We start from the raw sequence: 23,019 nt of genomic DNA on the forward strand, positions 1-23,019 counted from the left end.
CAGCCTTACCTAGCTTTAGGTACGTACCAACTACCAGCCAAATCCATCCCTGGCGCATCGCAAAGCCTCAGCCTTGCCAATCCAATCTTCAAACACCGATATTTACAGCGATTTTGTATGATATGTTGCGTCAATGAAGCGAAATGTTACTCTTATAGCACGGCGCGGTGCGCAAGCGGCTCTACTCAGTTATCTACGCAATGCGTCAAGGGCCAGCTCAAGGATCGGGCTGGATTTCTTGAGTCCATCACATATACCTTCCGGGCGCCGCCGGTTTCACAGCACAATACAGGCACAACAAAATGGAGAAAGCGTTGGTCGTGGCATTGTTTCGTTCTTTGATGATACCATTTATGCAGTTTCGACGGCTCCGGGCAGGGCAGGGATTGCCATAATTCGAGTTTCTGGGACAGGATCCTTGGATGTGAGTGAACCAATGCCCCCTCCCCCTTCGCCGTTCTAACTGGCATAGGTATATCGTGCATTATGCCCCTCGAAAGCAATTCCTAAACCCCGATACGCCACTCTACGTACTCTCTACGAACCAAACCCCACCAACAGCTCCAAACCGAGCGTCCTCGACTCAGATGCGCTCGTCCTCCACTTCCCTTCGCCGAAGACCGTCACCGGCGAGGAAATGCTAGAGCTGCACATCCACGGCGGCCCCGCAACAGTTAAGGCCGTTTTGGCAGCAATTTCACGGTGCAAATCTGCATCTACGATCCGCTATGCCGAGCCTGGAGAATTCACAAGACGAGCATTCCAGAACAACAGACTTGACCTGGCGCAGGTGGAGGCGCTGAGTGATACCTTGTCTGCGGAGACGGAGCAGCAGCGCAGAGCAGCTGTGAGGGGAAACTCTGGCGCTCTGGGAAGGGCTTATGAAGGCTGGAGACAGCAGCTTCTTGAGGCGCGGGGAGAGTTAGAGGCGCTGATTGACTTCTCTGAGGATCATGACTTTGAAGATTCTGATCCGGATTTGTTGAAGAATGTGGGGGCTGTTGTTGAAAATATCCGGGCTTCTATCAAAGCACATGAGGAAGGGAGTCGGCGCGGAGAGATGCTGCGGAAGGGTATCAGAATATCCATGCTTGGACCTCCCAATGCTGGGAAGAGCTCGCTGTTGAATCGAATTGTTGGCAGAGAGGCTTCGATTGTCAGTACCGAGGCGGGGACGACGAGAGATATAGTCGAAGTCGGCCTTGATATTGAGGGGTATCTGTGCACTTTCGCTGATACGGCGGGGTTGAGATCGCCCTCGTCTGGAGTTGACAGGGAGCCCGCCACGATAAGAGACCGCATTGGAGAGGTGGAAGAAGAGGGGATCAGAAGAGCCAAAGCGAAAGCTGCGGAGTCTGATCTAATTATTGTGATGGCTTCAGTGGAACTTTCAAATGGGAAGGAGGGGTGGGAAATACGCTATGATACGGAGGCTCTCGACATTGCTACCAAAGCAGAGGAATACGTAGTGGTCGTCAACAAAACCGACATTATTCCCGAGACTATCTTCGCTCGGATCCTCCACAGCTTCAAGTCCTCGCTGCCTTCAGTCCCAGAGAACAAGATCATCCCCATTTCATGCAAATCGGATCTTGTATCGACACCCTCAGCTCAAGATGCGGGCAACATCTCATTCCTAATTTCTCACCTCACGTCCTCCTTCCAGTCCCTCACTACCCTTGGCGATGAAGACCTGTATGGAGTTACAGAGCGCCAGCGTCAACTTCTCTCAAGATGCGATGAATACCTATCCCTGTACGAGAGCGAGACTCAAGAAGCCGATATGTCGCTGGATTTCGATATTGTGGTGGCGGCGGAGCATCTGAGAACCGCGGCGAATAATCTTAGTAAACTTACGGGCCGAGGGGAGGGTGGGGATGTGGAGGAGGTATTAGGGGTAGTGTTTGAGAAGTAAGATTTTCTGTCACCCCGTCAAATGATACAATGCTAACAATCAAGCAGATTTTGTGTGGGGAAATAGACAAAGACTTTGTGTATGAGAAGTGAGACTATCTATTGATGCAATCAATGCAAATACATATTCTAAAACAAAAACTACCCGCGATCCCATGAAAATATCCAATGCCAGTGAAAATCAAATGCGTAACTCCATCCCAATGCCCGTCCCTATGCATCTATTGATGCCAATGCGATGCCAATATCCGATACCAATGCTGACGCTAAACTGATGCTGATGCCCCAAGATAATGCCAGCCAACGCTCCAAGCCCTCAAAAACGGAAGAAAAGAAGCAGTCTAATTGCGATGCGATGCGAGAACGACGGCGCTAGTACGCCATACTGAAATGCGATGAAAATGCGAAGAATGACGATGGTGATTTGTTGAGTGACTCCATGATTTCAGCTCTATCCAGAACGCCGAGAATGCAGGTAGTAGTAATATAGCGTAAAGATGAAAAATTAATTTCGAATGAAGTAGAGTTGAGGACGCCAGAGAGAATGCCGTGAGGAGAGGTGAGATCTTATTTTTGTAACGCCAAGTTGAACCAAGATAGGTGATTGAAAGCTGCGTGACAAAGTAGGAGATGCTTAGTTGTAACCTCCGCGTCCGTCCTCGGGCTCATCATCGTCGTCGGGTCCGCGGTTGTAGCCGCCGCGGCCTTGGTTCGTCATCTGCCCGGTGGTTGAAGCAGATGACCTGTCCAGGAGGGCACAGCCAAAGGTGGCCGAGGAGATGGTTGATGAGGTGAAAGACATTGTGATGGGATAGTTGAGTGGTTTTGGAGGTGTGTATAAGTCTGATATGGTTGGAAGAAGTTGGAGATGTGTAGTTGAAGAGTGTGTTTGAGGTGAGAAGCGGTTGATGATAGTGTGAATGTGAGAAGTGTAATGAAGATGCTGATGCTGATGTAGAAAAAAAAAGAAGATTCAAGGAGAAGGTCTACGAGCCATATATACTTTTCTTGCCCATTGAGGCCCAGGCAACAGTTCCCCTGCGGAACCCCGGATCTGGTGAGGAACTCGCGGCATTTCGTCACACACTCAGCCCTATGCCCACGCCGACGTAAACATGGCAACCCTGCAGGCACTTGCCCTCCAATTACAGAGCGATGCGGCGTCCTTTCCAGAAGTTGGTATTGCGCGGGATCTAGTCAGCGCAGCACAAGCAGGCATTAGGAACGTGGCTGGGCGGGATGGGATCTCAGGGAGTCTATTTCGGCACCGGTATTGTGGTCGTAAGGGCCACATGGTCGCACTCGTAATCTCACTCTGTGTCATGTACGAGTACCAACTTAGGCAGCCGGGGCCTGCAGGTACGATAACTTAGACCCAAATTCGGAGTTGTGGATCTGCGATGTAGTAGCTCTAATGTGGCAGTGTATGGGTGAAAGGCGCATAACACGATAACACGAGTCTTCTTTTCCATGATTCCGTAAGCCACCGAAACGCCAAAGTAACACGATTAGCATTTTCTGCGTTGCTGCGCTCTATTTTAGCGATGACAAGGCACAGGGCCATGACGGGAAGTACGTAGTGGAGTATTTAGCGGCGCATGATGCTAAAACGAGGTCTGGGACGGTTTGGGACGCCGGGGGAGCGAATCAGACGCAGCCAAGCGTCAGCAGAACAACAACCTGGGTTCTGGAAAGTCGAGATTCCGGAGGGGATTGGTCAACATACGCGTCGGATGGGGTCCATAAGACGGCTGAGGCGATTGGTGCGGCCCTTCTCTCGAGCCGACGGGACGCTCGGTATGGCAGGTCATTGGCGGCAGACCCCTGGAGAAGGAAGAAGCGCTATGCGCAAGCGCATTGCGCTTAATAATTTCGGCTAGCTTGCAAGGGGACCATTTCTATTTTTGGGCCCCAGCCTCAAATACTGTCAGCAAGTTGATGACAGTGCTTTTACAGTATCACTGCAGCGTTTTACGCCAGCAGGATGACTAACCTGATGACCGGTGGCTGGTGCGGTGGCAAATACGAAGATTTGACTGTGTTGCTGTAGTAAGTGTAGTCACAGGTGTTTCAACTCGGGCCGTTAAGGCTTCAGCTGTGTCAAATGTCCCGTATTTCCTGCAGTTATCATTAAGGTAGAAACATTTTCATTCTCCAGTAATCACAAAACAAGGGCCAAGATTCGAATCCTATATGCATTCGCCTGACTCCAAATTGTTACATACTTGATTTGGAAGTGCTGCCTTGGGGTGACTCCTTTGCACAGTTTTCTGTTGATGTACCGGGACAATGTTGTATTTCTTCTGTAATTCCGTCCACCGAGAAGGATGAAGCATGACTATGTCTTATGTAAATGGCAAGGCGTACTGGTTTGCCTTGCCAGAGATCCTTCGGAGTAAACCCAAGGCGCGGCTCCGATGATTCTCAAGGATCGCCGAGAGAGACAGATGCCAAGGCTTGGACAACAGTGGAGTAGTCCAAGAGGACCTTGTTACTTGAACGTCTGATAACTAGTTATCAGATCAAATAGTTATCAGATCAGACTAATAAAATATGTTTCCATGAATGGCTGCTCTCGAGCTGTGTGAATTCGTTTCAGGTTCCCATAAGGCGGGCATGGTGTGGCATATGATAAGATTGTTGATATTGTAGAAACCATCAGAAAGCAGCATTGCAAGTTCGTTGCTCGGGGTGATACCAACAAGGAGACTATTGCTATGAAGTTTAAAAGATTTGGAGTATTGCAGTTAGTTGTGGGTCGTGGCGCGTGGAGCGATTGTGATGCTATCAACAGAAGGAGTCTCCTTTTCGTCAAAAGGTGCCCGAATAAAGCCAGGTCGTTGTAAACCCCACCCACCCACGACCAACAAATGAGAACAAAATTTCTTCATTCTGCTTGATTGTAATGATCTGAACTCTTAGAATATAGTTATAATAGTATACTTTCCCTCTCGCAAGTCTGTTGAAGCCCCGTGATTTGCTTTGGGGATTTAGAAGAGATGTGTACGATGAACGCAGTGTCTCCGTGGAAACAGTTTTCAATAGCAGAAACATAGCAGAGAAACAGCTAGATGGAGGGGATAGTAATTTACTACCAAAAGTGAACTGCTAGTGCGCTGCGTGCCAACTTGTGAAGCTTGTAGTAACATTTCAACTTCACCTCCTTTCGCTCAACACTACCACCACCACCACCAAGATACTTTTTTCCCAACCAAACTCACATCATAACCTTTAATTACTTCCTGCAAAGACTGTGCTATACATTAAACGTATCTTCATTCTCACCTACATAATGGCAGATAAAATACCCAAGACGATAGCCCTCGGGTTGACGAAAAAGGCCGCTGATGGACGGATTATATCTATCAACCATCCTAATCCCACGGGAAAGGTTCTCAATAAGAAACAATACCGGTCCTTAAAGAATGATCGTGTCATGCTTCTTCCACAAAACTACCAAGCACGCGACTCTAACGCTCAAAATGGTGAATGGCAATGCCCGGTGGACGGATGTGATACGGTCTTCACGCGGAAGGCCGGGCTGTTGATGCATATGGAAAGGGTAAGTTATATCTAAATATTAAGAAGCAATTACTTACAGTGAATAGCCAACTGGCCACAAAGATGACTTGCTGCGGGACACTGGGAGCGGAACATTTGAAAAGATTCGTAAGTAGCCATCGGAACTGCTCAGAAAGACTACTAACTAGGAGCAAGATCCAGCTCTCATTGATAATGGGGCCGCAGACTTCATCAACAACCAGGCGGACGACTTCATCAACAACAAGGCAGACGACTCCATCAACAACATGGCCGAAAGGGTTAACGGTATCGATGGAGAAGACTTCCGCGAGGACAAACAGATCGAGGCCCCAGCCTCCGACGGAGGAGAGTCACCTCAGCGTCAGACTGCTGACATCCAGTTTGAGTACTGGATGATAAGAGAAAAGGATTATGACAATGAATTTATTGAAGACTTTGAGTGGGTGATGTCGATCCACGAAGGAAGGTTTGATAACCTATACGGTGACGTGCACAGGAAATGAAAAGGGACAAGAGCTGAACAAGAGATAATCGAAAGATATCTTATTCAGATCTTCTTCCTTTTCATTTCCTATGCAGGTCACCGTACAGGTTATCAAACCTTCCTTGGTAGGTCGACATCACCTACTCGAAGTTTAGCGATGGAGCAGGAGGGCTTGTTTCTTTCGTTTCGTTTTTATATATATACCCATGGGCATTGTGTTTCGAGGATTGGTCGTTACTGCGTTTTGGGAGGTTACTGCGTTTTAGGAGGTTTTTGGTCGTTGCTGTGTTTTTGGGGAGGCGTTTGGTCGTTATTGAGTCGTGATAGACTGTGGAGGGACATTATGGTCGTTACCTAAGTTCAGATAGTCCGTGGTGGGATATTTGGCAGCAGCGAGGTGCTACGGACGAAAGCATAACCAGAGCAAGAACACTGAACAGTTGTATTAACATTTGAGTTTCACTATATTAACGGAACAACTCTCCTATGTGCTGAATCACCGCGTGATTGCTCTGAACATTCTTAACCAAAGTCTGGGTTCCGAATCCGTTCAATTTAACTGTCCCCCTCACTCCCCATCCCGACCCCTCCTTTATCTCGGTCTGGTATCCGGGCTTCGCTCTCTCCTCTTCCTTTCCCTGCTGTGTCCCCTGTCCCGACTGCGATCCCTCTGTCGATTATCCGGACTCCTCTCACGTCGTCTCCGTTCTCTGCTGTGACCCCTCTCCCTGCTGCTTCTCCTTTCCCGACTCGATTTCCGAACTCTCTGGGACTCTCTATCTCCATCGCCCCGCCTGTCTGGACTCCTGCTCCTGTCCCCCGTATCCCGATGCCGATACCTGTCACTCCGCTCGTGCCGATAGCCCCTCGAACTTGAACGTGGCCTATCCCTCCGACTGTGGTGATGGCGATGCCTGTGCCTAGCCCTTCTGTCCTCATCATCGTCACCCCTTCGCCTGTGGCCCCTATCATCGTCACGCCTAGATTTCCGTTCATCCGCCACAGCCAAGCCGCCTGGTCCGGCACCTTCCAAACCATCATCCAACACGAGTTTCTGATCATTATCACCGACCGCACCAACAAATCCCCCAAATCTCCCCTGTCCCTCCGTCTCCTGGTCCCCAGGCTCAACATCCTGCACCGCCTTCCTTATTTCCCGTTGCCCCACAGGCGTAGCATTCGCATCGCTAACCCTCTCCTTCACCGGCAATCCCAGAGCGCGAGCAAGGGCATCCTCCTCAGCCTCCTTAATCGCCTTGATCTCCTCCTTCCTCAGCCTCTGTTTCTTCTCCTCCTCCGTCTCTCCTTCGCCCGCCGGCGTGTCGTCCGCCTTGGCGTACCAGTTCAAATCGCGGTTCTTCTGCCACCGACCGACGGGGGCCATGAGCGAGTGGCCGAGGTAGTTTTCGCGGCGGGTCGAGGACTCGACGTCGGACCATTTGAAGTCGACTCCACCACGGGAGCCTTCTTTGCGGATGGACGAGACGAGATCCATGGTCGGACTGGGTCCGGAGGGTGTATGGGTTTGTTAGGTGTTGCTCAGTAGTAAGATGAGACTCAATTACACGCCGAGAATGGCTTTCTTCTGCTGATTTAGGGCTTCGATTCGTTCAGTATGGGGTTGATAGATTTATGACGACAGTACTCGGAGCGCGGTCGAACTATTTACCGGTCGAGTACACAAGTGGGTTGCTGCGGCTGGCGCTTAATGTTTATTTTTGGGGGTCTCCACTGGGCTGGGGTCCTCCGCCCATGTCCCCCACGAAGAATTTCAAAGTCTATTTTCATTATACAGAAGGGGTGAAGCTATATCGCACATTGTAACAGCCTATTATTGCTTGTATAGATTTACCTGCCTCCCTTGCCATATTCTCTGGCCGCTATAAAGCTAAGTACAACTCAGTGCTCATTAAAACACACAAAATCAAGTAACACCTTTCCGCCCATGCTATGCCCCTACTCGTGTCATCTATGTTGAACCTTCCACCGTGTCCTTCCCCTTCAGACCTTCTCCCTTCTTTCTCACGATCTTCCTCGGTAGTACCTCTACCTTCCTGGACAACAGGAACCTCAGTTCGGGACTAACGATTTTTCGCTGCTGAATAGCGCTTGATTCCGGGCCCGTAGTTTTATCCTTGCCCTTGGGACTCGTGGCGTTAGCTTCCACTGCTGTGCTGGTGTCGGTACCGCTCGTTGTCCCAACCGGAACATTGGATGGAGACGAGCTCGATCGTGGATTAAGGGCTGGTCTCTGGCGTAATCGAGGAGTCGGGAAGTTTGACTTCTTGTCTATGGACTCAAGAGTGCGCTCGAAGCGGCGGAAGAGTGCTTCGGCACGGATGAGAATAGCCTCCAGGTCGAGGGTGTTGGAGAGTTCGTTGACTGAGGGAGAGTTAGTAACTGATCTTTCATATTTTGGCGAGGGAAATATCATACCATATTTCAATACCTCATCGAATTGCTTGAGGTGATCCATAATAACGCTCCGGTGCTTGTCAAGAATAGCTAGGGCAACAAAGAGATGGAAATTGCTCGAGAGATAATCCGTCCACAACACTTCCCATAGATGAAGGATATCAAGCCAAGGAAACTCGCGCTTATACCAGACAAGGAGCATGCGGAAGAAGAAGAAAAAGTTGGTGCTGTCGGCGGATTGAAGGTGAAGATAGAGTTTCGGATCCATGAGCTGAACAAGGTGGTCGAGAGCAAGGAGCTGTGCACGCATGCCTGACTGGTCGCGAAGGAAATTTCGCTCCATCCGGTCCATGAACTTCGTGAATGCCCAAAACGCAACAGCATCGTCCTGCATAACAGCGTAGATGGGAGCGAGCAGATCGGACATTCCTTGGACGTATCCAAGGTCCTGATTATACTCATTGTAAGTGAGCAACATGTCCTTCAACTGTTCAAGATGGACATTCGTGCCAGCTTCAGAAAATGGAGAATTTGGGTCTGGATGGGGAGTGTCTTCGCCAGCGAAGATTGGCACATTTCGGTCAGTGCGATGAACATCCTTCTCGATGCGGTTGCGTTGCTCCCGCCACCATTCCCCAACTTCACCAGATCCACCAAGATTTTCAAGCTTCTCCCACCAAGCACCCTTGAGCCTGACATATTCGTCACGTAAGCTTGCTATTTCTGCCTTTCGGTCATCCGCAGAGCTGTCCCAGCGATGGACACCCAAGAGAAACAACCATGCTTCTTTTCGGACTCCGTCTTCTGCGTCGAGGCCGCCGTGGAAGATACGCTCTTTAACCTCATCGACAGTAACACTTAGTTTTCCAGTTGCTTTATCGAAAAATCCTTTCCATTCTTCCAGTGTGACAGGCTTCCTCTTCTGCTTCATGCTCAAGCCTGTCATCTCCGTATCGAGCAGTTCAAATTCTCCAACACCTGTCTCCTCCATTTCAAGAACATCTCTAGCTGTCCATATCCGCTGGTCCCTGTCTCTTTCACTTTGTTCTTGTATTCCCATTGCCCACCGAGCAAGATATACCCTGGCGCCATCAAATTCCTCTTGAATCGTCTGAACTTCGGGGTTCCGTAAGAGCCTCCTCATCTGCGGCGGGATTCTGTTATCTTCAACCACATTCTCGGCAGTTCTTCTGGCAAACGTCGTAACCTTGCTGAACTGATTCATTATGTTCCACCCTGTCTCTTTCAACAATTTGGTGACTGGATCCATGCCGCCATCATCTCGTGACGACGAAGATCTTTCACGGCTGCCAAATCCAGTACCTCCCGCACCACCGATGCGCATACCCGAGCCCGCAGAGGTAGACGTCCTCCGTACTGTGTTATCTGTCACAGGATTCTCACCAAACGCCTCTTTGTCCTCCTTACTAGGCTCGATAAGGTAAATATTAGGTTCAGCACCGCTTCGTTCAACCTTCACATATCTCTTGATCCACCGGAGGACTTCGTCGCCGCCCCAGAACATCTCACCATTCGCACCGAATGGGTCAAAGCTTTCCCGTGTCCTCCGCTTCTTCTGAAGTATAGTAGACTGGCATTCGCTATCGTGGAAGAATAGAGCGGGAAAACTGTCGCCTGCTCGGCTGTTGATTATAACACTTCCAAACCACCATCCTAGACTTGGGGGGCGGACAAGCAAAGAATAAATCTCGCTGACGGGAATGGCAAACGCATACGGCCCGACCGTAGGCCCGTGTGAAGTAGTAGTTGGCGGAGGAGGGACTAGGTATGACTGCTTCGGCGGAGAGTCACCCTCTGAGAGGTCAACCTTGACGTATATGTCTCGCGAATCGCCGAGGGAGCTTTCGGGAAGCCATGCGAGCAAGAGGGACGGAGCAACGGTGCTCTTTTTGGAGGCCGAAGAGGATGACGACGTCGGACGCTCTAGCTGGGGCGTCTTCTGTTGTAGTAGAGCGATGTACCCAGGGATATTATCTTTTGCTGATGGGGTCGGGTGAATGTAAACCTGTTGCGGGTGTCAGTATGGTCTGAGGGCCAAACGGGCGGAGATGTACGGATTGGACGAGAACTGGAATATAGGGCACGAACCTTGCTTTTTGAGTAAAGAAGCTTTACACCCCGTCCAGAGCTTGTATGTGTTATCGTATTATAGTCCCCTTCCTCATCGTCGCTGAGGGCGTAGAACGAGGCTGACGGGGATGGCGGGGAGGCTTCGCTGCGCGACGTCATTGCGCCTTGGCTTAAAAGCTATAGAGCTCTGCTGTATTCAGATGAGGTTGGCGGCTTCGAATGTTTTAATGAGGTTATACACTTTCAGTCTGCTCATGTTCATATGACAGCTTCTTTGGACCCTGTTTGAGTTTATATTCGGAGGGTGCTGCGTGATGTTGGTTCAAGCACGAGGATAAACCATGGCAGGGGTGGGTTGGTGGCGGGGCAGTCGTCAGCTGCCGGCCCCCACAATGACAGGTCTTGCAGCAAGAGACGTTGGGGCTTGCGCGTCTAATGCCCGGGACGTAATGTCCACGTCCCTATTTTCTTTCGTATAAATCCTGAAAGGGTTACCTACGAATGAATCAAGATTGTTGGATATATTAATTATTTAACCTTGGTCACGGAGAACGTGATCCTGGTGAAATCATTGGTGTTGCAGCTGTCTTTAGACACCCAAGTTCACACGAACAGATAATCATAGCCTCTATCAAATAGTTAAAATGCATATCAATTCATTCACCACAAACTATCTGGTCTAATATTGATAGGGTATCATCCCGCCAAGAACGCCTTCACACCAGCCCAATGGTTGCAACAAAAAGAAAGAACTGTGATGGCCGGAATTAAACCGGTGTAACACCACCGGCAGAAAGCACCTTGCTCTTCTTTCGTTTCGGCTTTGGTATTCCCGGAGTCCTCGGGGCCTTATCAGCCGCCTTACTGCCCTTTCTTGTTGGTGGAATGTCGGATGGTTTCTCGTCCACAAGTGAAACTCCAATTTTAGATGCATCTTGAAGGCCAGCCTTCTGTGCTGCGGCTCCTAAAGCGTCTTTGGTTTTGCGGCCAGTACTCGTGAGATTAAATGCGCCTGGGTGACCAGTAATAGGATTTTCGTCCATGTATTCGTCGCCATAGCGCATGGAAAGCTGAAAAGACTCGTCGAGCAGGCGCGCATCCATGTATGTGCTAGTTGTGCCAGAAACCTGCTTTCTGGAACCCCCTGCAGAATCAGACAGCGGAGAGCTTTGCCGGCTTGTTTGGGTAGCTAGCTGCGAATCGGTTGCCTTCGGGCGTGCTGCTACCGGCGGCAGATACGTATGCCCTGACAAAGGCGTGAAATTGGGGAGGGCGTTTGCGGCTGAAACGAACTTATCGAGAGAGGTAAAAATGGACAGCTATTCAAGTTAGACTGGTAGTGGAATAGAGTGTGGGGAATCTGGAGAGCCTTACCATACGGCTGCCGACCACATCGAGGAAGGCTGGGGCCATGTAGATATTTTCGCCCATCACGAAATACGTGGAGTGGATCGTGATGTCATCTTCCTGGCCTTGCCTCTTCCTCCTTGTCTGCTTCCTGATAACCCAGACTCCAGTGCCAGTCCCAGGCGCCGTCTCCGCGGGTTCTTGCGCCACAACGTATTCCAATCCAGACATCGTCTTCAGGCGGCCCTCGAACGCTTCGCGAGTCGCGACAATGTTCACCATGTTTTGGTTGTACATTGCTTGGTTTTCGAGGACCGCATTATTTGAAGTCGGATCGAAAAATGGCGATTTCGCAAAATATGGAAGCACTGAGGTATACTGTCAGAATGCGATAGTTCGGTCGAGGAGGACACAGGGCTTGCTGTAAATTACCTGAATTTGAGTGAATGCCCATCATTTGCTGCGCCCATGCTGGAGAGCGCCATTGTATTTCGTCCAAAGGCGGATCCAAAGCCCGTGTCGCCATAACGTATTCTTGAAATGCACCCACGCTGTTCACGCTGTGCTGTGTGATGGTTGGCGCAATTCAGAGATAGACAGACAGACAGCCTTGGTGGATCTTTGGTACATGCAACATGCACGCGATCGACGGGGCCTCGGGAAATCTAATTAAGGTTTCGGTGTCGGAATAATAATGACCCCACTAACCGTTCCAGTCAGCCCACGGGTTTTAGTTGAGCCACTCGGGTCACAGACGATTTATGTGCCCTGAAATTCAGCCTGGCCAAATAGATTGGGCAGATTCACTGGGCTGACACCACTGGCTTCCAAAGGCAACAGCCTTACGACCCTCGAACGATCTCTCTTTATCAGTCATTCTGCTGGTCAGTCAGAGCTAAAGAAGCCTCGCCACTTCCAAAGCCTTGCTGGCCTCTCTTTCTTTGTAACACATAAATACCTCCTATTACGGCGCACAACGATGTTGTGAGTTTGACAGGCCGACGCAACCGCTACATTTTTAAGCTAGGATACATCTAATATGGATTTCACGAAGCTCCGAGCTCAAGCGCTGAGCTTCGGAGAGGATGAGGAAGCTGTCACAGTCAATACCCGGGCTTTAATCGACAAGGTCTTGGCGAGGTATTCTGGAGAATGGACGACACTTCGAGAGTTAATTCAGAATGCCGCCGATGCACAGGCTGATACCGTGAAGATTAAATTCGAAACCACGCCTTCGACGACAGTACCACTTCCCAGTAATGCAACACCATCCGACCTCCTCAAACATACGCTACTACATGCCACGCTTCGGCGACTACTCGTCTCAAACGATGGTCTGCCATTTGGAGATAATGACTGGGCAAGGTTGAAGCGTATTGCCGAGGGGAACCCAAACGAAGACAAGATTGGTGCATTTGGAGTTGGATTCTATTCAGTCTTTGCAGATTGCGAGGAACCATTTGTCAGTTCTGGGAAAAAGGCCATGGCATTCTATTGGAAAAAAGACAGCCTCTTCACGAGGCAGATCCAAGTGCCAGAGGGGACACGAGATACTAGCTTCGTACTTGATTATCGCAACAACACAACTCCGGTACCCAGTCTTATTTCTATCTGCCAATTTTTGGCTACTAGCATGACATTCGTCGCCCTGAAGAACGTCGAATTGTGGCTAGATGACTGGAAAATTGTCTCCATCCAGAAAAAGGCCTCGCCAAGTAGTGGTGTGGCGATTCCCAAAGATATTGAAACCACCACGAAAGAACGGCTTATGAAGGTAGAAAGTCTGAGCAGAGAAAGCGTCCAGATGACTGCTACATTCATGCATGTGGTTGGATGGCGCCCATCAGCTTCAAGCTCTGTTCCCAAGTCGAGTGCCTTCGGCGAAACGACATATGGACGCCATGCATCAGAGACCCCATCCATTCGCTCATTCTTTTCTCGCCTTACTTCTTCAAGTAGCCAGCAAGCCATAAAATCGAAGGTGGCACAGGAAGCGCAAGCATTCCAAGAAATAATACTTGAAGATCTTACGAAAGAGACGACGGCAAATGTATTCCTCTCAGTGACAACGGCTTCCATCCGCACCTCCGTGACATCAACATTTGCCACAGAACTCGAGCGTGCCACGAAGAAACCGCCTCCAAAATCCACCAGGCTTGCGCTTTTGTCATCTTCATATGACGAGGCTACGGCCTCCAAGGAGGGCAATAATGGTAGCAAAGTAGCCAACGGCGTCGACATTTTTGCTTCAGTCTTGCCTGGGAAGAAAAACGGGGGAAGAATATTTATTGGGTTCCCCACGAACCAGACTACTGGTGCAGGCGTACATCTCTCTGCTCCATCGTTAATTCCGACCGTCGAACGCGAAGCCGTCGACTTGAACGCACGGTGGGTTCGCACTTGGAATATGGAAATGTTACGAGTTGCTGGCATAATTAGCCGTGTTGCATATGGAAATGAGATGTCCGATTTGGGAAACAGGCTCCAGCGTTGGACCCAATCGCAAGGGCGCCCTGGGAAGATAGTTAAAGAGGACGTGGAGAAGTTTATGCCCGCAGCTTTACATATCCTGACATCGTTTACATTCGAGGAGTCTACCCCCAGCGCGCAAATCTCACAAATTATCGAGGAATCGTTCTGGACATCATTTCAAAAGGCTTCGGTGGATATTTACAGCACAAGGGGCGTTCTACCAACTACCACTGTTAGGTTGGCAATTGAAGACCTTAGCGGGTTTGTGGAAGGTATTCCTACCCTCCCGAAACAACTCGTTGAAACCAAGATGGTAAAGAAGCTCCGAGATTATGGGCTCATCTCCGATATTACTATTTCCGACGTTAAAAAGGAGCTTGGATCAAAAGCACTGACTACGCCGCAACTCATCGCATTTATTGGCTGGATTGCTCGGAAAGCACTGGCATCAAACATTGATGTATCGGCTATGAGAAGCCTTCTTGAAACTACTGTTGCGACTGTTGGGCAAAGTGAGAGCCAGGGAGGGATTATTTCTCTTTCGAGTATCAAATACTTCATACAGCCGTCAAAAGTCCCACCAGAGTTTCCCATTCCGCAAAATACTCTCCCATACAACATTACACAAACCACTACAAATGCCGAGCTTCAAGCCTTAGGCTGGGCGCCTCTAGAAGCTTCAACATGGATTGGGTTTCTTACCGAGTCTACTAAAGGGCGTAACGGGTTGTCGAGCGAACAAGATATCACTTGGTCACCAAAATTCTCCTCTCAAGTATTGGCTGTTTTGTCAAAGCAATGGGATGGGTTGCCTGTGGAATCAAAAGCGATCATAATTAAGCTTTTGGCTCCATTGACAGTAATACCAACCAAACTTGGCATGAGTAAGCCGAGTGATTCTTACTTCGCAAGCGTCAAGTTATTTGATGATTTACCAACTATTGCTGGTTGCCCTGGTGTCAAAGAAAAATTTCTTAGCGCTCTTGGTGTAAGGAAAACGGTTGACTTGGACACAATCTTTCAGCGACTTTTGAGTCCTGTTGAATCTGGTGCCCAAGGAGGACCGAGCATTGCAACTCCAAGGTGGAACCATGTCGACTTGATAGTGTATCTAGCAGGAGTGAAAGATGATATCCCCATTGGAGACATGAAGAAATTGCGGGAAACGCCAATATGTGCCGCTGAAGCAGGACCGATAGGTCAAGAAGCCAGCATACCATCTGCGAAGCGCTACAAGATATCGGAACTATTCGAACCCAAGGCTGATCTAAGACACCTGCAGGTACCCATTATCCAATGGACTGGCAAGTTTGGGTACCGTCCAGGCAGTCCAGAGGCAAACTTCTTGGTCTCCCTTGGGCTGAGGTCTAATCCCACAGTACACGAATTGGTTGTAATGATGGCTTCGACGGACCCGACTTTGAGAACCAAATCAATGGCGTACTTCATCGCAAATTATGAGACCAACCAATATAGTGCGTATAGTTTGGCGAAGGCTTCTAGACCCTTCCTTCCTGTCGAAGGGAAAGAAAAGGGTTTGGCGGTTCCTTCGGCATTATTCACCAACGCAAATGCGTCTATGTTCGGATTCAATGTCCTGCGAAAGGATTTAATACCTCATGCTTCGGTATGTTTCCCCCCACTATCTAACCGGTGTTGGCTAATGTGCTTCCACAGAAATTTGGAGTTGCTGAGAACCCTCCCATGGAGGAAGTAGTGCAACGGCTTATTGCAAATCCACCGAAGACCCAGACCGAGGCGCGGGTTCTTTTTGTGTACCTTTCAACCAGAATTGGAGAAGCAGATTTCACCCGCCATTCTGCCAAGCTCGGAGACGCCCAGATTGTTCCAGCTGTACCAAAGTCCATAGGGAGCAGCCCATTTCCAGAGAAACGCGCTGCAGGGCCCAAGCATCTTGCACCCCGAATGTGCTTCATTGGGCAATCAGAAACATATGGCGACATTTTCGACTTCGTTGACTTTGGCAGCGAGGCAAACAGGTTCCTCCTTGCTTGCGGCTCAAGCAACGAGCCTTCCAGAAGACACATTGCAACAATGCTTGCTTCAGAGCCGGCTCGTGTACTTGGCATTGTTCAGAGTCCAGAAAAATATCTGTCTCTATTGAGGTTGCTTGCCATGTCGCGAGTGGATTTGAAGAGGGACAAGTTGTTATGGTCTCAAATGAGAATATCACCATTCCTCCTAGCGACAAAGGAGATATCTGCCAATAACGAACCCAAAAATAGAAGCTCAAAGAATCCCGTGGATCTGTTTGACGACGACGATGATACCAGTGCTGGCATCAAGCAGTGGGTTTTGCAGCCTGCGGCCAGGATTGTGATAGTTGACGATTACACAACATACCAGTTGTTTAAAGGAGACCTCCTTGCGGCGCCATTGGAAGACGTCCTTGAAGAATTCTACCTTGATCTTGGTTCGGTGGCCGTAGGCCAACTCGTCGAACAAAAGATTTCTGTTGGTGACCCCCTCATCGACCAGAGTGCGAGCATGCAGATCCAGAAGAAAATTCTTGAGAGATCGAAAGTATTTTTGCATTCTTATCCATCAGACCAGCTGAAGCAGCCAAAGGGATGGCTCGAGAAGAATCTCGTGGTGGACTATGTTACCCATATATCTATCAAGATATCATTACGGGGATATAAGATGTCCTACAATTCAAAGCAGACCGCAGTTTTGAAAAATGATTCGCGCTCCAAGAAAATAGCCTTACATATTACATACGGAGTGGATTATTACGATATCAGCCAGGCTCTAGTCAGGAATTTGTTAAAACGACCAAATAACGAGGCCGCAACACTCTTTGAATCACTCCTTACGTCAGACCTACAAGGATTGAAGCGAAGGGGGTTCAATGTCGACCGTATTCTCAGAGCTCAAGCAGCCCAAGCTCGCATCGCCGAAGATGAGAGACAGAAGCAACTCCGACTTGAAGAGCAACAAATTAAGGAGAAGGGTGGGACAGTGAAGCCTAACCAGATCGAAGAAGATTACTCTGGATATCGTGACTCGGATGAAGTTGATATGCCTGGAGCGTTTGGCAACAACTCACCCTCCCCCGCTTCCCAGAAGAAGAGCCGAAACTTATTCTCGAGCTTCACACGCAAACTTGGCTTTGGTGATGGAGAAGCTCAACAACAGCTCCAGAGCTTTCTAGGTGGTCATGGGGGCCACTCTCGGTCGAACTCTGATTCGAAGTCTAATCGCGGGCATTCGTCTTCTGGCGACCCGGTCCCCACCCCGCGCAAGCCTGGCGAGATCGAAAAAGTGAGTTCGCCTGCTGCTGTTCAGCAGAACCTTGTCAACGCAGTCCAATCCTCTCGAGCACACAACTCGTCCTCTGTATTCTCGCCACCCAGCGTCAACCAGGTCAAGGAACAATCGACATATTGTGACAGCACATCCGAGAAGAATATTGCCCACATTGGAGACGCGTCAAACGGGATGCGTATCTATGTCTCCAGAGACATGTCCGTCATGAACGAGGTCTTCCTCGCACAGAACGTTGAGCAAATACAAGCATTTTCAAAGATGCTGCATGACGTCGGTGGCATCTACAATATTCCGAGGAATGCTCTCAATATCTTTTACGACGAAGTAGGCAACACTATCGCGTTTAACCTTAACGGAAGCTTGTTTTGCAACCTGAGGTTCTTCTTGCAGCTACATTGGAACGAATATAAGAACCCTGCCGGGATTTCGGGGGCAGAAAGTTGGTGGTGGGTTGTCCTCGCACACGAGTTGGCCCATAATCTTGTGAAAGAGCACAGCTCTAATCACAGCTACTATACGTAAGTCTTTCCCCTCCATGGTCTGATATATTAGAGTGCAACGATGAGCTAACTGTCCCCGCAGCGAGATGTTCATTGCTCAATATTTTGAAAAGATGGCCGAAAGGAGACATTCACGCATGTTACAGAATTAGGAATAGAATCGGCGCCGATGGCGAGCCGGACTATGACGACACTATATTATTTAGACTTGTGGGGGTTTGGACTTCATTCTTTTCATGGAGGCAGCATTAACGGCGAATGGAGTTAAGACGGAACTTGTATGATCATAGTTTTGGATTTATGCTGTAGAGTGGCATCGGCATAGTAGAACCTTGGATTAGTTTATTCATCTTGGCTATAGAACCATATAATATATTAACTGAACAAGTCTTGATTTAGTAGCCATCACTCTGGTGCTTCACAAACGTGACTGAACTGACTGTGCAGCAAACTGCCCCTGAACGGTATGATATAGTAGCATGTGCCATTTACGTTTGTGTTCCTTTCTAGCTATAGCGTGTCGTCCGAGCATTTTATAATCCCTGTAGTTTATCCTCTTCTATACTGCCCTTTTATTTTTCATACGCCGATGTGCTCACTCGTCAGCGCTATCATCACTGTCATCAACTGCCTCTCCCCTCCCCAACTTCTCCCACCTCTCCATAATAACTCTCCACGCCTCCCCTCCCTCTTCACCAGCGTCTACGACCTCCTTCGGAAGCTTATGCGCACTGTATGGCGCAGTTCCGAAGTTATAAGCTTCTGGATCATCCTTCTTCACTACCCTAAACTCTGCCTTGAAAGGCAACTCCTCAACGCCTTCGTCTTCCGTGTCAGTCGCTTCTTCTTCGGCACTCCTTTCCGGCAGAGCCGGGCTCTCTGAAGTATCTCCTTGTCCCAGAAGTGGCTTGGGCAATGATATGGTAAGTAATTCGAGCCACGAGAACAGCAATGGGTCCGTCCGTTGGGCCCAGGGGTTGATGTCAATGAGTCTGACCTTATCATGAGGCTCGGGCAAATATACATCAAAAGCAAAACTCGGATCCGGGAGCGAGTCCTTCAGTTTGCTCTCGTAGAAGTCTTCAATCTCGGTTTGTATTTTGTTGAGGAGTTCCGGGCTGTAATCGACATGCTTCAGCTCACGCTGACAAATCCCCACAATAGTGCGGTCGCGCACAAATACTCGGAACTCGAATGAGGTGTTGATTTTGAAATACGGTCGGAGTACGAGGGTGTATTCGATATCTCTTATAAACGGCGGATGCTCGGGATTCGCACAATCATCGAACGCATGCTCCAGATCATGAGTCACGAAGATAGAGCTCTTAAGCAACAGGTATATATCCTGAGGCGTCTGACACGCAATCGAGTTCTTCGACAGCGCCATGTGCAGAGCATCCTTGGGCGCTGACCAGTTCAACTTGGGTACGACGGAGCCGCCGAGCTCTGCGATGGTGGATTTAATCACACTGTGTACGTCTGCGAATGCTGATGCGTCGTTTGGTTGCGCTTGGGCTTCGAACTCGGGGTCTGCGGGTTTGTCGGCGTTTGCCGCTGACCACTCGGTTTCTTCGTAGGGTTGGTCATCGTCGTCTGGGAGCCAGAGGCCGTCTTCGCGCAGGTAGTCGAGGAAGGCGGCTGTGAGTGGGATGAGGCGACTGCGGAGGGTTGAGGTGCGGTATCTGGGTTTTGTTAGATGGGAATCGATTCAGTTACTGCGGTTAACAAACTTTGGGTACCATGAGGAATAGGAACAGTTTAATATATGCTGCTTTGTAACCGGTGGGAAGGGAAGCCTTTCTAAAGGCCCTTCGTCCTCTGGCGCGGTCATGGCGGGGTCGACGCCGGGCATTTTGGTGGTGTTTGTGTTGTGGTAAACTTGGAGGATCTTTTCTTACTGAGTTGGAGCAAGCAGTAAATTCTTAAATGATCAAAAAAGCGAAACAGGATTATATATGAGTATAATGGGCAATGGTCTGGGATGAATAAGATTACTGGAATTGAGTCACCCCCCCAATAAGTTCACAAAATAATTCTGCCACCTTTAGCCTTGTCCCACTACCTCACCGCCTCACCGCCTCAGCCTCGTCCATGGTGGGCAAGCCGCCAGCATCATTACTACGAACACCTGCTCATTTAACTGGATATCACTCTCAAGCATCCAAGTACAGCTGCGATGTCTTCCAACGTTGGCCTCACGACTCCTCGAGGCAGTGGTACCTCGGGCTACGTCCAGCGCAATCTTGCGCATCTCAAACCCCGAGAACAGTTCAAGCCATACCCTACCGACGGCGACCTGAAGCACCGCCAACGCCAGCCCGACAAGGAAATCCTCGAACATGACCGGAAGCGCGATGTTGAGGTGAAAGTTTTTGAACTTCAAGACAAGTTAGAAGATGAAGGGTGCGTTGCTCGTTCCAGTCATGTCCCCAACCACGGCCATGCTAACGTTCCCGAAGTGTCGACGAGGAGGAGATTGAAAAACAGACCGAGGCACTACGACAAAAGTTACTGGGAGAAATGAAGAAGGGAACCGATAGGCGAGATGCGAAAGGACTCAAGTCCCATCAAGTACACGAGCTGGCGGAGGCGAAGATCAGAGAGAGCGATCGGTTCAGGAACGCCTTGGGAATCAGCAAGAACTACGAAGAGGGGTCTCATTGGAGGAAACAGGAGGAAAGGATGCGGGAAAGCCTTGAGAAGAGCGGAAATGACGATAAGGAACGAAAGAGCGCTGCTTAACCCCTTCGTTGGTTTATGGGATTGCGGGTTACATGCATAATGCGGCGTTCATGGTCATGGGTAGATTGTGGGACTGGTGTTGGTGGTAATGGCACCGTATTTTGGGAATTATGGCATAAAACGGCTTCTAGGGAATACAAAGGCACTGCATAAAGCAATGCGCATCTATAACTTATGTCTCTTCTCTCCACTTGCGAGCTTCCTGAACTCCGCCTGTGGAATCCCAGAAACGAATCTCTCCAGGCCACCGAAAACCTCAGCCACTCCCTGCGCGTCCAGCCTATCCCTCATCGGCTTCTGGATGAGCGCCTTGATCTTAGTCAAGCTGGAACCGACAAGGTGGTCACCCATGCTATCGTCGATCTCGGCCAGAACGGCCTCGAGGAACTTGGGGTCACCCTTCTTGAAATCAAACACCTTGTTGACGTACCCGGTGGAAACCAAGTCATCGATGCCGATTCTCTTGCTCAGAATGAGGGCCTCATTGGCCTTACTGATACCGAGGCGCTGCACAAACCCAATAGAGCTACCACCCTCGGCGACTAAGCCGATAGATGAGAATGGCGTGAGGAGGAAGGTGTTTGGGGTTGCGTAGATGAAATCCGCGAATCCGGTCAGGGCGGCGGAGAGGCCAATGGCGGGGCCATTGAGGGCGACGACGAGGAGTTTTGGGTGAGAGTAGAAGGCGTGGGTGATGTTGAGGTTGTTGGAGACGAAACCGCTCAGAGTACTGCGGTAGAGATCGGTTCCTGGAGGGAGTTCACGACCAATTGTGACGTCCGCGCCGCTGCGAGCATGTTAGTGACTTTGCTTCTCAAGCATCTAGGCCATTCGCAAGTTTGATCTTGAGGCATGGTTGAGTTGGAGGAGCTCACGCAGAGAAGAATCCTCCGGTTCCTGTTAACACTGTGATGATAACCTCGTCATGTGTTGCTACCTCACGCATATACTTGGCTAGCAGGTAATATCCATCGCCGTCCAATGCACCCAGCTTCTTCTTGTTATCGATAGTGATAATTGCAATGCGTCCCTTGTACTCCACTCTCACAGTGTCATTTGCTCCTGCCATTGTGACTGTTTATGGTATGGTATTCGAGTAGAGTTTAACAAAAAGATTACAGTTTGGTACAGAAATACAAGTCGTTGGAGAAAAATAATGTATGAAAGAAGAAAACGCTTATATGATTACATTCAGCGACTCTTATATTCCAGCCGCCCAAGCCCATGGATGATCACCCACAGACTAAGTTCCATAGATCGTGTGGGGTAGCTTTGGTACAGCCGGGCGAAAGCCGAGGCATGATTTCGTAAACTGACAGTAAGCTGACAGGCGGCTATCTTAGTTACATCACGTGCTTATTATAACGTGATCTGCTACACGTGACTGATAACTACTTCTCCGAAATGGATCGGCAAGTACCGTTCTATCGAGACGACATTATTCAATCACCATACAACGAGCGCAGCAACCCCCCTCATTACCCTGAGAAATTGATAGCAAGGCTTCACGCCAGTCACCCCCTCATACTGCCAGCCATGGCTGGTCCAAATTTGGAAGTTTTCAAGGTCAGTTTCACTCTCTAATTCACTGGGGCGGTGGTCCTCGAACCCGCCATCTCCGCCCGCCAGCTTTTACTTACTATTACCCCAGTTCGGCATGTACATCATGTTCCCAATCGGAATCATGTTCTACTACGGCCACAACCTCGACAGGCGCTTCCAAGTCCCTGACTTCTGGCCGAAACCCGAACAGACACATAAGATTCCCTTCGAGCGCGATGAGATCAAGAGCGAGTTAGATCGACTACGGGCGAAGAGGTTATATCTCAGAGAGCAGAGGTTGAAGAGAGAGCAGGCTCTCAACCAGAACCAGGAGTGATGGATGTCTGAGTAAGAGTGTGATGAGGGGAGGGAACTTCGAACCCGGGCGAGGCGGATGGGATGGGAAACATTGTATATCACAGGAAGAGAACGGGCTGCATAACGGATTTGATCGTCAGAATGCATTGCATGGGTGTTGGAGTTTATGGACAAGGAATCGCCTCACAGAGCTCGCAAAATGGAGATTGTAGTAACGGAATGATGTATGAAGTAGGCTGTCACAAATATAATCTTCAGAGAAACGATATTACCAGACTTCCTGTATAATGTGCAATAAACCACTAACGAACCGGCTGGAGTATGTATGGCATGTCTTGGGGACAATTGGGTGTTTTGGCT

General features: G+C 49.4%; 10 protein-coding genes across 10 annotated transcripts; 5 read left to right on the forward strand and 5 right to left on the reverse strand.

Moving 5' to 3' along the window:
- The first annotated feature begins 58 nt into the window (after positions 1 to 58).
- MSS1 (mitochondrial splicing system related protein) lies at positions 59 to 2,009 on the forward strand. Its single transcript, XM_018271934.2, has 3 exons — positions 59 to 424; positions 473 to 1,911; positions 1,963 to 2,009. The coding sequence occupies exons 1-3, from the start codon at positions 134 to 136 to the stop codon at positions 1,979 to 1,981; spliced, it is 1,749 nt and encodes a 582-aa protein (XP_018132808.2). The 5' UTR covers positions 59 to 133; the 3' UTR covers positions 1,982 to 2,009.
- A 3,197-nt stretch (positions 2,010 to 5,206) lies between these two features.
- Positions 5,207 to 5,960, forward strand: VE01_02426 (uncharacterized protein; the record flags this gene model as incomplete). The annotated part of the gene is made up of 3 exons (XM_018271935.1): positions 5,207 to 5,476; positions 5,523 to 5,583; positions 5,632 to 5,960. The coding sequence occupies 3 exons, from the start codon at positions 5,207 to 5,209 to the stop codon at positions 5,958 to 5,960; spliced, it is 660 nt and encodes a 219-aa protein (XP_018132811.1).
- Positions 5,961 to 6,013: 53 nt separating this feature from the next.
- Positions 6,014 to 7,552, reverse strand: VE01_02427 (uncharacterized protein). The gene has a single exon (XM_018271936.2). The coding sequence runs from the start codon at positions 7,434 to 7,436 to the stop codon at positions 6,534 to 6,536; it is 903 nt and encodes a 300-aa protein (XP_018132632.1). The 5' UTR covers positions 7,437 to 7,552; the 3' UTR covers positions 6,014 to 6,533.
- A 206-nt stretch (positions 7,553 to 7,758) lies between these two features.
- GYP7 (GTPase activating protein) lies at positions 7,759 to 10,750 on the reverse strand. The gene is made up of 3 exons (XM_018271937.2): positions 10,466 to 10,750; positions 8,378 to 10,382; positions 7,759 to 8,323 (listed from the first exon to the last, which is right to left on the reverse strand). The coding sequence occupies exons 1-3, from the start codon at positions 10,604 to 10,606 to the stop codon at positions 7,911 to 7,913; spliced, it is 2,559 nt and encodes an 852-aa protein (XP_018132635.1). The 5' UTR covers positions 10,607 to 10,750; the 3' UTR covers positions 7,759 to 7,910.
- A 259-nt stretch (positions 10,751 to 11,009) lies between these two features.
- On the reverse strand, positions 11,010 to 12,510 carry MED6 (mediator complex subunit med6). Its single transcript, XM_018271938.2, has 3 exons — positions 12,227 to 12,510; positions 11,822 to 12,162; positions 11,010 to 11,766 (listed from the first exon to the last, which is right to left on the reverse strand). Exons 1-3 carry the CDS (start codon positions 12,318 to 12,320, stop codon positions 11,215 to 11,217), a joined length of 987 nt encoding a protein of 328 aa, XP_018132634.1. The 5' UTR covers positions 12,321 to 12,510; the 3' UTR covers positions 11,010 to 11,214.
- Positions 12,511 to 12,562: 52 nt separating this feature from the next.
- VE01_02430 (uncharacterized protein) lies at positions 12,563 to 18,442 on the forward strand. The gene is made up of 3 exons (XM_018271939.2): positions 12,563 to 15,893; positions 15,944 to 18,075; positions 18,140 to 18,442. The coding sequence occupies exons 1-3, from the start codon at positions 12,834 to 12,836 to the stop codon at positions 18,207 to 18,209; spliced, it is 5,262 nt and encodes a 1,753-aa protein (XP_018132753.1). The 5' UTR covers positions 12,563 to 12,833; the 3' UTR covers positions 18,210 to 18,442.
- Positions 18,388 to 20,062, reverse strand: VE01_02431 (uncharacterized protein). The gene is made up of 2 exons (XM_018271940.2): positions 19,788 to 20,062; positions 18,388 to 19,739 (listed from the first exon to the last, which is right to left on the reverse strand). The coding sequence occupies exons 1-2, from the start codon at positions 19,907 to 19,909 to the stop codon at positions 18,653 to 18,655; spliced, it is 1,209 nt and encodes a 402-aa protein (XP_018132754.1). The 5' UTR covers positions 19,910 to 20,062; the 3' UTR covers positions 18,388 to 18,652.
- A 171-nt stretch (positions 20,063 to 20,233) lies between these two features.
- CWC21 (RNA-splicing factor) lies at positions 20,234 to 20,799 on the forward strand (the record flags this gene model as incomplete). The annotated part of the gene is made up of 2 exons (XM_018271941.1): positions 20,234 to 20,460; positions 20,517 to 20,799. The coding sequence occupies 2 exons, from the start codon at positions 20,234 to 20,236 to the stop codon at positions 20,797 to 20,799; spliced, it is 510 nt and encodes a 169-aa protein (XP_018132751.1).
- Positions 20,800 to 20,892: 93 nt separating this feature from the next.
- VE01_02433 (uncharacterized protein) lies at positions 20,893 to 22,091 on the reverse strand. The gene is made up of 2 exons (XM_018271942.2): positions 21,675 to 22,091; positions 20,893 to 21,586 (listed from the first exon to the last, which is right to left on the reverse strand). Exons 1-2 carry the CDS (start codon positions 21,866 to 21,868, stop codon positions 20,965 to 20,967), a joined length of 816 nt encoding a protein of 271 aa, XP_018132752.1. The 5' UTR covers positions 21,869 to 22,091; the 3' UTR covers positions 20,893 to 20,964.
- A 136-nt stretch (positions 22,092 to 22,227) lies between these two features.
- Positions 22,228 to 22,900, forward strand: VE01_02434 (uncharacterized protein). The gene is made up of 2 exons (XM_018271943.2): positions 22,228 to 22,365; positions 22,451 to 22,900. Exons 1-2 carry the CDS (start codon positions 22,336 to 22,338, stop codon positions 22,676 to 22,678), a joined length of 258 nt encoding a protein of 85 aa, XP_018132757.1. The 5' UTR covers positions 22,228 to 22,335; the 3' UTR covers positions 22,679 to 22,900.
- The last annotated feature ends 119 nt before the right edge of the window (positions 22,901 to 23,019 follow it).

The sequence above is a fragment of the Pseudogymnoascus verrucosus genome (assembly GCF_001662655.1).
Source record: "Pseudogymnoascus verrucosus strain UAMH 10579 unplaced genomic scaffold scaffold_9, whole genome shotgun sequence".
Lineage (NCBI taxonomy): Eukaryota > Fungi > Ascomycota > Leotiomycetes > Thelebolales > Thelebolaceae > Pseudogymnoascus > Pseudogymnoascus verrucosus.

Excerpts from the sequence above, each read along its gene's own strand:
- VE01_02430 (XM_018271939.2), top strand. The coding sequence starts at position 12,834 with ATGGATTTCACGAAGCTCCGAGCTCAAGCGCTGAGCTTCGGAGAGGAT. Across the intron at positions 15,894-15,943 it reads ATTTAATACCTCATGCTTCG|AAATTTGGAGTTGCTGAGAA; the intron begins GTATGTTTCCCC and ends GTGCTTCCACAG. Across the intron at positions 18,076-18,139 it reads TCTAATCACAGCTACTATAC|CGAGATGTTCATTGCTCAAT; the intron begins GTAAGTCTTTCC and ends CTGTCCCCGCAG.
- VE01_02434 (XM_018271943.2), top strand. The coding sequence starts at position 22,336 with ATGGCTGGTCCAAATTTGGAAGTTTTCAAG. Across the intron at positions 22,366-22,450 it reads CAAATTTGGAAGTTTTCAAG|TTCGGCATGTACATCATGTT; the intron begins GTCAGTTTCACT and ends CTATTACCCCAG.
- GYP7 (XM_018271937.2), bottom strand. The coding sequence starts at position 10,606 with ATGACGTCGCGCAGCGAAGCCTCCCCGCCATCCCCGTCAGCCTCGTTC. Across the intron at positions 10,383-10,465 it reads TTCTTTACTCAAAAAGCAAG|GTTTACATTCACCCGACCCC; the intron begins GTTCGTGCCCTA and ends CACCCGCAACAG. Across the intron at positions 8,324-8,377 it reads CGATGAGGTATTGAAATATG|TCAACGAACTCTCCAACACC; the intron begins GTATGATATTTC and ends ACTCTCCCTCAG.
- VE01_02431 (XM_018271940.2), bottom strand. The coding sequence starts at position 19,909 with ATGCCCGGCGTCGACCCCGCCATGACCGCGCCAGAGGACGAAGGGCCT. Across the intron at positions 19,740-19,787 it reads TATTCCTCATGGTACCCAAA|ATACCGCACCTCAACCCTCC; the intron begins GTTTGTTAACCG and ends AACAAAACCCAG.
- VE01_02427 (XM_018271936.2), bottom strand. The coding sequence starts at position 7,436 with ATGGATCTCGTCTCGTCCATCCGCAAAGAAGGCTCCCGTGGTGGAGTC.
- MSS1 (XM_018271934.2), top strand. The coding sequence starts at position 134 with ATGAAGCGAAATGTTACTCTTATAGCACGGCGCGGTGCGCAAGCGGCT. Across the intron at positions 425-472 it reads CTGGGACAGGATCCTTGGAT|GTATATCGTGCATTATGCCC; the intron begins GTGAGTGAACCA and ends TAACTGGCATAG.
- MED6 (XM_018271938.2), bottom strand. The coding sequence starts at position 12,320 with ATGGCGACACGGGCTTTGGATCCGCCTTTGGACGAAATACAATGGCGC. Across the intron at positions 12,163-12,226 it reads GGGCATTCACTCAAATTCAG|TGCTTCCATATTTTGCGAAA; the intron begins GTAATTTACAGC and ends AGTATACCTCAG. Across the intron at positions 11,767-11,821 it reads ATGTGGTCGGCAGCCGTATG|CTGTCCATTTTTACCTCTCT; the intron begins GTAAGGCTCTCC and ends TAACTTGAATAG.
- VE01_02433 (XM_018271942.2), bottom strand. The coding sequence starts at position 21,868 with ATGGCAGGAGCAAATGACACTGTGAGAGTGGAGTACAAGGGACGCATT. Across the intron at positions 21,587-21,674 it reads ACCGGAGGATTCTTCTCTGC|CGGCGCGGACGTCACAATTG; the intron begins GTGAGCTCCTCC and ends ACATGCTCGCAG.